At 45.0% G+C, this 11,163-nt stretch overlaps 1 protein-coding gene across 1 annotated transcript in view; it reads left to right on the top strand.

Moving 5' to 3' along the window:
- The window catches only part of OTOA (otoancorin), a 70,645-nt gene that overhangs the window by 55,771 nt on the left and 3,711 nt on the right, over positions 1 to 11,163 (top strand). The window contains exons 24-27 of the mRNA XM_008574231.1: positions 4,053 to 4,195; positions 4,467 to 4,603; positions 5,119 to 5,216; positions 10,065 to 10,260. Of these exons, the coding sequence (XP_008572453.1) occupies positions 4,053 to 4,195; positions 4,467 to 4,603; positions 5,119 to 5,216; positions 10,065 to 10,260 (574 nt within the window). The remainder of the gene's footprint in view (positions 1 to 4,052; positions 4,196 to 4,466; positions 4,604 to 5,118; positions 5,217 to 10,064; positions 10,261 to 11,163) is intronic.

The following is an 11,163-nucleotide window of genomic DNA, read 5'->3' as shown; positions in this document are numbered from 1 at the left end:
ATGTGGTGAAAGGGACTTTGCAGATGTGATTAACTTCAGGATCTTGAGATGGGGAGGTTACTCTGGACTATTTGGGTGGGCCCAATGTGACCACAAGGGTCCTTATAAGACGGAGGCAGGAGAGCCACAGATATAGAAGGTGAGGTGTCAATGAAACAGAGGGACACACAGAGAGATTTGAAATTTCCGTGCTGCTGGTTTTGAAGACAGAAGATGGGGCCACAAGGCAAGAAATGACCCATGGCCTCTCGAAGCTAGAAAAAGCAAGGGAATGAATTCTCCATAGAACCCCCAGAAGGAACAGATCCATTTCAGGAGTCATGTCCTCCAAAACTGTAAGAGAATAAATTTGTGTTGTTTTAAGCCTCTAAGTTGGTGGTCATTTGTTACAGTGGCAATAGGAAACAAATACAGAGTAGTTCTCCAAGGAAGAAAAATGTGGTGTTATCAAACAAAGGAAGAATGAATGCCAGCCCAGTAAAACCAATGCATGTCCCCAACTCTCATGAGCTTTTTGTAATCAGGATGACCACGTCCCATAACTCTGAGTGGTGCCATTCAAATAGAATACACTGGGAATGGTGCCTGCCTCCTCCGGAGTTGAGCAACATGGAGGTCCCAGCCACAAGGATTAAATGAGTTAATATATGCAGANTCCGGAGTTGAGCAACATGGAGGTCCCAGCCACAAGGATTAAATGAGTTAATATATGCAGAGCATTTTGAACAATGTCTGGTACAGAGTAGCCAATAAAAATAAGTTGTCTAAGTTGTTGTCATCATTATCATTGTCACCATCATCATCATCATCATTATCAACATCATCAGCAGCAGCAGCAGCAGCATACTCCCTTTCTCTGGCTAGTCTCCTCATTTGCAAGATGAGAGGGTTAGATTCAATAATCCAAGGCTCCTTTCACTCTGATATTCTATAATCCTGTGGTTCTGTGGCACTAAAACTGGTTCTGACTAGTTTGAGAAGTATGATGTCACACTTCTGATATTAAAATAATTCCATTTGCAGTCTGGGAGAAAAAGAAAAATATATTCAACATAGAAACTAGGATATCTCCTTCCCTTTGCACCAATTTTAATTTCCATGGGTGGCAGTGAGATTTATCAATATGTTTGAAGAGGATATGAAAACCTAACATTTGCATATATCATTTGCAGTCAGTTCTTCAACTTTAGCTCCCAATCAACCCCCTAAATGCATGTTTCTAGATTAATAGTCAGACCTGGCACAACTACATTAACAGATAGTTCAGCTTAAAAACCAATATAAGGAAAAAAAAACTATTATAGAAGCCAGAGGGATGAACAGAGAGATTGAAATCTTACAGCTATTCATTTTTCAGTGGTTAATATTGCCTTAAAGTGTTGGTATTAATTGTCTTGGAATCATTACATATACGCTGGTCCAGTCATTCAAGGAAATATATTCTGACATATCACCTTGCAGGCTGAGCTTGCATTCTGGGTTCCAGTGGCAAGGACAATTTAATATCACATCTTCAAAGCAATTTTATTTGAATTGTATTTTTGCACTTTCATTTAAAAATGGACATGCCTGATTGTTGGGGAACATAAATTGCTATGAGTCAGCTAGTGAAACCTGATTACGAAGACTTAATAAGAAAAATTCAAAAGGTAACTTGAATCTCCATTTTCTCCATAGCCAAACATCTTCACTGGCTGAGAGTGCAGACTCTGTAGTCAGATTGCCTGGGTTTTGATCCTGGAATAATAATTTTCCAGCTGTGTGGAAAATTGGCCTGGTTACTTTACCTCTCTTTGCCTCACTTTGTTCATCTGTGAAATAGGGATAATATTAATACTTACCTCATAGGGTTGTCATGAGGATTAGATGAGACAGTGTAAAGTGGCTGAAATAGTGCCAGTGTACTATAAGCATTCAATAAATGCTAGTTATTATTACTTTGGAAGCATATTCCATTCAGCCAAATACATTTAAGTCTAAGCATGGTGTTACAGAAACTCCCCTGTAGTAGCTATGAACTTTGTAATCATTGAGGGCAATTTAATGAAGACACTGACCAGTCTAATTTGCAGAAACATGGGAATCTCCCTGAAGCCAGCCCATCACGTGAAGGCAGCTGCCTTCAAAATGATGCCATTTCAAAGGAGTATATATTACCCATAACTTCTGCAAGTCACCCACTTGAATGTTCATTCATTCATTTATTAACTCAAAGAGTACTTGTTGAACTCCTACTGTGTGGCAGTCATTATGCTAGGTGCTGGGATATGGTCCTTCTGTTTGGGGAGCCTATTTGGTGATACAGACATAAAAGTGAGTGATCAAAGTGAAAAATAAAAGAAAAAACTGTGATGAGTGATGCAGAGAGTGGACAAGGTGCTCATGGGGATAGTGGGGAGGGGATAAAAGAAAAAACTGTGATGAGTGATGCAGAGAGTGGACAAGGTGCTCATGGGGATAGTGGGGAGGGGAGCTGTTTGAGATGGGCAAGATCAGGGGACAGTTTTCTCTGAGGAGGCAGCATTTACACAGACCTAAAAGACAGGAAGGCAACAGCTGCATGAGAAGTGGAATCCCATTGCAACATTCCACAATCTTTCCCAACACTCTCTCCCAACACTGTAATGATCCGTACCATGTGATGGGGATGAATCATATTAAAGGGAGATGAAAAGATTGACTGTATCCCTCTGACTTTCACTCCCATCCCAGATATGTTTGTCCTTGGATGTGTCCTCCTCATCTTTTCCTTGTGAGCTCTTGTCATCTTTTTCACCTGCCCCCATGAGCACTGGAGGATCCAGGTGTTATTATATAGCTCGTCTCCAAGGGATTGGCTTAGAGGTCCAATGCAGGCCAATTAAATGAATCAGGATTTGTTTAGGTACAAGTGGCAGAAAATCCAGCAAAAACTAGCTTGAGCAAGAAAAGGAATTTATTGACTCCAATAGCTGAAAAGTTCAAGGGTAGAGTTCAGGTATGGCTGGATCCAGGAGCTGCAATACTATCATTGGAAACTTATCTCTCACCTTGTTTTTGGACTTCGCTTTCCTTTCTGTTGGCTTCATTCAGAGGCAGGTTACCTCCACATGGTGGGTTCTAGCAGATCCATGTGTATATCCTTTCAAGTTCAAGAGTAAAGAAAGCTCTTCTTTCCTAATCGCCCCAAAGTCCTGGTTGGCTCTGGCTGGACCACATGTCCAGTCCAGAACCAATTACTACAACCAGCTAAGAGATGACCTGATTGGCCATGACAGGGCCATGTCATTGCCCCTGGAACTTGGGATGCAGTTAGCTCTGACTGAATCACGTGAAGTAAGAGTGTGGGAGGGGTGGTTCTCCAGGGAAGTCATGAACAATGAATGGATTATAGGATTAGAAGGATCCTATATATCAGCTCAGTTAAGTCAAAGCTCTCTGGAGATATTTTTGTGTGAATTTTTAACACCAAAGAATTTAATATACTACTCCCTGGAATTGAAGAGTGAGGGCCATATAGGAAGAAACATTCATTCTGGCCGAGATGGTCAGGAAAAACTTCATGAACAGAGTGGCATTTGAATTGAACCAAAAAATAAAAGAAGACTGGATTCTAACGGTTGCAAATGCATTTCAGATGAAGGGACTGGTTTGAGCACAGGAAGGGCAGCAGGAAATTATAAGGTTTTGTTGGGAAGTTGTAGAAACAGATGTGGGGAAAAGTTCAAATCCTGATGCAGAAGAACTTGAATGTCCAAACTGTCTGAAGGTCATAAGAGTCACTGAAGAAAATAAACCAGCAGACACTGACACAGGACACAGTGTCTTTAATGCTGGTGAAGGATACAAGAGATTCATTGTCTAAAGACACCTCCATAGATAAGTGGACATACTCAGCTGAAGCAGTACCTTAAGGAAATTAACCTGGATGTAGTAGCCAGGATGGTTTGGAGTTGGGATTCCAGAGGGATGGGATTTGGGATTAGTCAGAAGTCGATGACGATAGCTCAGTTATCTCCTCAAACCTTCGGGTCTTGGATAGTTCATTTTCTATCCTTTTTCATTTTTTATAGGCTAAATCCATTCTTCAAGGGTTCCTGGATGATTCAGAGTATAATATCCAGGATCTGAAGAGTTTTCATTTAGTAGGACTTGGTCCAACCCTGTGTGCTATGAACATCACTGAAATCCCGCTTATAAAGATCTCAGAATTCAGGTAACCAAAATAATAGTGTGCAAAATGTCAAATCATTCATTCATTCATTCATGCGTTTGTTCATTCATTTATGTATCCATCCATCCATCCTTCCTTCCATTCATCCATCCAGATGTTCTCCACTTCCTGATGCTTTGCCCCTTTCTGGGCTAAAATAGGGAGTGGAGTTAGCTGGATCCTCTCTTGGAGTTGGCCTTACCTACCTTCTGCACATCATTTTATGGCTGGAGAATTCCTTGAGCTCACATTGTACCCCTCCCTCTTTAACTAGGGTGGTGGTGGCCAGAATTGGGACCCTACTCTGCAGCATCCACGTCTTGGCTGAGTTTAAGAGGAAGGCAGAAGTTGTGTTTGGGGATCCCACCAAGTGGACCATCTCCATCTTGCAGGAGCTTGGGACCATTGCAGGTAAGATGCACCCTGAGTGTGTCTTTCTCTCCTTTCCCAACTTAAATCTGGGGAATAAAATGAAATAAAATAATAAAATAATCCCTGGCCATGTGTAGCAAACATCAATGGAGTTATAATAGAATCTAGATTTCATGACTCAAAGTTGCAGAGGGTGGGATCTGAAAATCTGCCTTTTAAACAGGCAATTCTTGTGCACACTAAAGTTTGAAAAACACTAGTTTAGAATGTGATTTAATTGGTCCCTTCATAGGTTTATACACAATCTGAAAGTGTGTGAAGTAGCTACCTCTGTGCATACATTTCACTGTAGGAGGCCAATCAGGGCTAATGTGACCCACATTTTTTTCTGAGTTGATTAAAGAACTTGATTCCCCAGTGTGATTTTCAGGGCCTTTTGTAAGAGATGATGCTTGCCTGGGACATGCAGATCTGTACATTATGTAGCACCATTAATAAAACAAGCAGAGTTCCGATGGTTTGAACTAAACCCTCATGATTCCTTTTCTCCCCAGCTGGATTAACTAAGGCAGAGCTCCAAATGCTCGACAAGGATTTGATGCCATATTTCCAGCCATCAGCAATAAAATGCCTTCCTGATGAGATATTCAAAGTAGGTGCTCAGTTCTTCAAGGAGAAATGGGAACTGGACCCCATTTCAAATCACCCTGGGAAACATGTGACAGGCTTTGGATTCTAGGGGGGTGGTGATGAGGCTTCTGCCAGGGCTGAGGAGATCTGTATGCCAACAGTGGGTGAGCACAAGGTAATTCTAGGTGCTTTTTTGCAAAATTTTTTCTTAAATTTTAAACTTATGTTTTTGAGGCTTCTGCCAGGGCTGAGGAGATATGTATGCCAACAGTGGGTGGGCACAAGGTAATTCTAGGTGCTTTTTTGCAAAATTTTTTCTTAAATTTTAAACTTATGTTTNGTTTGGCTGGCAAATAACTTTGTTTTAAACTGTGGAAAAAGCTTTCAGTTTTCAGACTTTTATGGACTTCTGAACTGCAGATAAGGGATTGTGGACCTGTATAACATTTCCTTTTAAAATAAATTTAAGTAAAAAAATTTTAGTTGATTTAAAGAAGAGTAGTATTAAGAAAACCACAAAAGGTCAGGTGATAAATTGCTGTGGAAAAAATTGAGAGGGTGGAATTGGATCAATTGAAGGAAGGGAAACAGTGTATCTAGGGAGAGTTCCCTGCTTTCTGTCCGTGGGCAAGAACAAGAGAGTGTTTGGTGGGAACAGTCTGCTCTGATGAGGAGGGAGTGACCCTGGTGTTCTTGCTTGCTGGGTGACGTAGGGACACGTTCTGTCCGCCACATCTGGAGAAGGCACACAAACCAGCCTAGGCAAGCTCCCATGATGCCACATCTCTGGTTCAAGAGAGACAGCCGCCCTTGAACCGCGTCAGCACCCTGGACAGTTCCCAGCACAGCGCAGGCGCATAGTGGTTTAGAGGAAATAGCTCTTCTCAAGGCCATTGAGCAAAAATGCCTGCTGCCCCTCTGGGGCGCTCTGCGTGGATGCTGGCGTTTTGCTAAGCACTTTCTCTTAGTCTTGTTTGGAGTGCAGTTGTGGCTGCTGCTTCGTTTAGGTATTTGTCTATTCCAGACATTCCTAGCGACCAGCTGCATTGTGGTGGGCTCCAGGCTAGGTGGCTCTGGGGATGCTCTGGTGAAAGGTTATAACACAGTGCCTCCAGGGGCCTGGAAGGTAACAGAAGGGAGTGCAGCGGGCCGGGCAGGGACCGAGGTGAACTGCAGAGCCCTCTGTAAATGGGGAGGATGCTTCTTGGCTCCTTGTCTCTAGCACATTAATGCAGTGTGACCATGTGGGCCCAGTATTCCCGGATCCTCCCCCCCCCTTTTTTTCTTTAGAAGCCAGAAATCTTCATTTTCATGTAAAATCTCCTGGTAATTAAATGTTGGCAGCCAATTTGAGTTTATTTTTGAAAACACACTGTGGTAGGCCTAGAGATTCAATCTGGCCTGTGGGTCACGAGTTAGAAACATTTGGAAAACAGATAATTTTTATAATACAGACTCTGTGTTCATGGTAGATGTAAGCCAGAGAGCATCAACTCTGTGTGTGTGTGTGTGTGTGTGTGTGTGTGTGTGTTTGTGTGGCGGGAGGGGACGAGGGGATGCTGAATCTTGGAGGACAGGGTATCTTGGTGGCGCACTGATTTTCTATTTATGTCGTGACAGGTTCATAAACCCTTATGTAAAACCCCTGGGGACAGATCTATCTCAGAATTCAGAATTTTTCAGATATTTTAAAAGATCACCCTGTTCATATAACTGTACATAACTTAACATCCCCGGCAGTGTCTGGGGAAACACCTGGTACACAAACTCATTAATATTTCTGTGAAGAAATATGTGACAAGTCACACTAATTGGAATAAATAGAGACTATAAATGAATAGCCTCACATGAGTTTGGGTCATGTTTGGCTGGCAAATAACTTTGTTTTAAACTGTGGAAAAAGCTTTCAGTTTTCAGACTTTTATGGACTTCTGAACTGCAGATAAGGGATTGTGGACCTGTATAACATTTCCTTTTAAAATAAATTTAAGTAAAAAAATTTTAGTTGATTTAAAGAAGAGTAGTATTAAGAAAACCACAAAAGGTCAGGTGATAAATTGCTGTGGAAAAAATTGAGAGGGTGGAATTGGATCAATTGAAGGAAGGGAAACAGTGTATCTAGGGAGAGGTCCCTGCTTTCTGTCCGTGGGCAAGAACAAGAGAGTGTTTGGTGGGAACAGTCTGCTCTGATGAGGAGGGAGTGACCCTGGTGTTCTTGCTTGCTGGGTGACGTAGGGACACGTTCTGTCCGCCACATCTGGAGAAGGCACACAAACCAGCCTAGGCAAGCTCCCATGATGCCACATCTCTGGTTCAAGAGAGACAGCCGCCCTTGAACCGCGTCAGCACCCCGGACAGTTCCCAGCACAGCGCAGGCGCATAGTGGTTTAGAGGAAATAGCTCTTCTCAAGGCCATTGAGCAAAAATACCTGCTGCCCCTCTGGGGCGCTCTGCGTGGATGCTGGCGTTTTGCTAAGCACTTTCTCTTAGTCTTGTTTGGAGTGCAGTTGTGGCTGCTGCTTCGTTTAGGTATTTGTCTATTCCAGACATTCCTAGCGACCAGCTGCATTGTGGTGGGCTCCAGGCTAGGTGGCTCTGGGGATGCTCTGGTGAAAGGTTATAACACAGTGCCTCCAGGGGCCTGGAAGGTAACAGAAGGGAGTGCAGCGGGCCGGGCAGGGACCGAGGTGAACTGCAGAGCCCTCTGTAAATGGGGAGGATGCTTCTTGGCTCCTTGTCTCTAGCACATTAATGCAGTGTGACCATGTGGGCCCAGTATTCCCGGATCCTCCCCCCCCCTTTTTTTCTTTAGAAGCCAGAAATCTTCATTTTCATGTAAAATCTCCTGATAATTAAATGTTGGCAGCCAATTTGAGTTTATTTTTGAAAACACACTGTGGTAGGCCTAGAGATTCAATCTGGCCTGTGGGTCACGAGTTAGAAACATTTGGAAAACAGATAATTTTTATAATACAGACTCTGTGTTCATGGTAGATGTAAGCCAGAGAGCATCAACTCTGTGTGTGTGTGTGTGTGTGTGTGTTTGTGTGGCGGGAGGGTACGAGGTGATGCTGAATCTTGGAGGACAGGTTATCTTGGTGGCGAGGGAGGATCAGTGTTCCAGGCAGAAGATGCATACACCCTCCTGGGGGTGTAAATATTGATGCTCATTCTCCTGGAGTGAAAAGTGCTGGGGGCGAGGCTGGAGAGGTGAGCAGGACCCAGATCTTGAAAGTGCCATCACCACATTCAGGAACTTGAGTTATGTCCTGCAGGGGGGTGCAGGGAAGGGCTCTAAGCAGAGGAATATGATTCCAGGGAAGCATGTCCATGGACAGGAGAGGAGAAGAGGGTGACTGAGAGAAGAAGAAGGAATGAGGGGCTACAAGCAGCCCTCCTAGATTCCTTGGGGCCTTTAGAAAATAAACAGGATGACTTTAGAGGTTCCTCTGTAAAAGTGGAATCCTGCCATCCCATCTGATTTCAGTCCCACTGGAACTAGTCACCAAGTCCTTTGATCTGGGAGTGTTCAGAAAATATTTTTTTCAGAGTCCTCAAAGACATAGTGTGCCTGGCAGTTCCCCACTTCTGTAGTCCACGGCAGACATCACCAACACATTACTGCAGTCTCCTTCCATCGAGCCCTAACAGGGCTCATCACGTGGCGTTCAGAGCAGGAATCAGTCCGCATAGGAGATGAGTTCTCCGAGACATCCCACAGTGAATGCAAAAGCCCAGAGAGGCTGTGNATATGATTCCAGGGAAGCATGTCCATGGACAGGAGAGGAGAAGAGGGTGACTGAGAGAAGAGGAAGGGATGAGGGGCTACAAGCGGCCCTCCCAGATTCCTTGGGGCCTTTAGAAAATAAACAGGATGACTTTAGAGGTTCCTCTGTAAAAGCGGAATCCTGCCATCCCATCTGATTTCAGTCCCACTGGAACTAGTCACCAAGTCCTTTGATCTGGGAGTGTTCAGAAAATATTTTTTTCAGAGTCCTCAAAGACATAGTATGCCTGGCAGTTCCCCACTTCTGTAGTCCACGGCAGACATCACCAACACATTACTGCAGTTTCCTTCCATCGAGCCCTAACAGGGCTCATCACGTGGCGTTCAGAGCAGGAATCAATCTGCATAGGAGATGAGTTCTCCGAGACATCCCACAGTGAATGCAAAAGCCCAGAGAGGCTGTGTGACTTGTCTGAGGTCACACAGCTAGTACGTGGCAGAGCTGGGGCTCAGATGCAGGTCTTTGGCGTTCAGGCCTGTGCTTTCTCCTCCTCATCAGTGTTTCCTTAGGTGGAGGACTTGAAGTGTGGCGAAGGTACCTTGCATTGCATTAAACAGCCTTAAGTCATGCAGTAAGAAAATCATGACTCCCTTTTCAATCCTTTAATACTTCTGATTACTTTAAGCAGGAAGTCTCAATTTGGAGGTAGAATGTCTTTAAAACCGCTATAATATTTTAAAAATTCCCTTCCTGTCTCTCTCCCTCTCTCTCTCTTTTTAAGAGGCCAGGGGTTCAGGTGGTGTTGGCCAACACATCTAGCTAGAATTCAACAAAGTTGTTTTATTTCTCTTGGCTTCTATTTAGTGCTTGCTTATGGCAAGTCCTGCTGGTTTCGCTGGTTTCCCGTTTAAAATAGAAATTTACATTTAAAATGTTCTATTTTTAAATGCATCTATTTCAGTAGTGAAAGAGTGATCCGATTTTAAGGAAACGTCTTAAAGAGGAGCACAAATAGTATATGGGTATGGCAAAGTTGTGGGAACCCTGGGCCATGACCGAGGTTTGGGAGATCTGGGCCTCCCTCTTCCCCCACCCCCCCCGCACTGAGGGCGCTGTCCCCTGGCCCCCATTCTCTCCTGCAGGAGCTGTCCGCAGAGCAGATCGCGTCCCTGGGTCCCGAGAACGCTGCGGCAGTGACCCCCGCCCAGCGCCGGCAGCTCAGCACGTTACAGCTGCAGAGCCTCCAGCGGGCACTAGATGGCGCCAAGACTCACTCTCGCCTGGACGCTCCCGCCAGCGCCAGCCCCAGCCGGACGCCCTCGTCCCCGTCCCCGCCAGGTGAGCAGAGCCGCCCCTGCCCGGTGCCCCACCCCTAGCCTCACCTCTGTCCCTCGGTCGTTCTGCAGGGCCTGGGGCGGGAACGTTCCTAAGATTCAGGGTGGGGGCTCTGACAGTCACTGGGGATTCTGCATTCAGAGATAAACCCTACAAGCTTCACATGGTGATTCTCAACTCTGTCTGCACTTTAAAGTCACCCCGGGGAGCGTTTAAAAACTTCCAGTTCCCCAGACCCTACCCAGAGCCCTTTGAATCAGAATCTCTCAGGACTGAGTTCCTCCTCCTTTCTCACTGTCCAGGATTATTAGTTCAGCCGGTATGTATTGGGCACCTACTGTGTACCACCTACTGTGCAGCAGGGGCTGGGAATACAGGGTGAGCAAGACAGATGAGGCCCTCTCGTAAATGAAGGAGATTCTTTTCAATCTGATAGGGGCGTTGGGGGAAGCCTCCGGAGGGGTCGCATTTGACCCCGGGGATGTGGCTTTCCTTCCCTCTTCTCCTCCTGCCTTTCTTTCTTCTCTTCTTCACCCCCATCACTTCTTCATGACGCCTTTTGCCCTAACACCAACTTTGTGCTACACTCTGGGCAGACAGATTTGAACAAGCCAGGTTGTCCCCTGCCCTCACTGAGCTCTCTGTTGACCATGGGGCGAGGAAAGACATCCATACCCAGGTGATCATGTGGCAGTGCGCTGGGTGGTGACAGGGAAGGCTGGAGGCCAGAAGGGAGTGGTCATGGAAAACTCCTGAAGTCAGTGATGTCTTGGCTGAGGCACGAGGGGAGTATAAATTGGACTTAGCCAGGTAGTGTCCCAGGTAGAGGAAACAGTATGTGCAAATGTCTAGAGAAGAAAGAGAACTGATGCTTAACTGAAACCTCCAGTCTACCTTTTTTTTTTT

This window comes from Galeopterus variegatus, unplaced genomic scaffold, assembly GCF_000696425.1.
Source record: "Galeopterus variegatus unplaced genomic scaffold, G_variegatus-3.0.2 Scaffold1016, whole genome shotgun sequence".
Lineage (NCBI taxonomy): Eukaryota > Metazoa > Chordata > Mammalia > Dermoptera > Cynocephalidae > Galeopterus > Galeopterus variegatus.
This window is presented reverse-complemented; position numbering and strand designations above follow the sequence as displayed.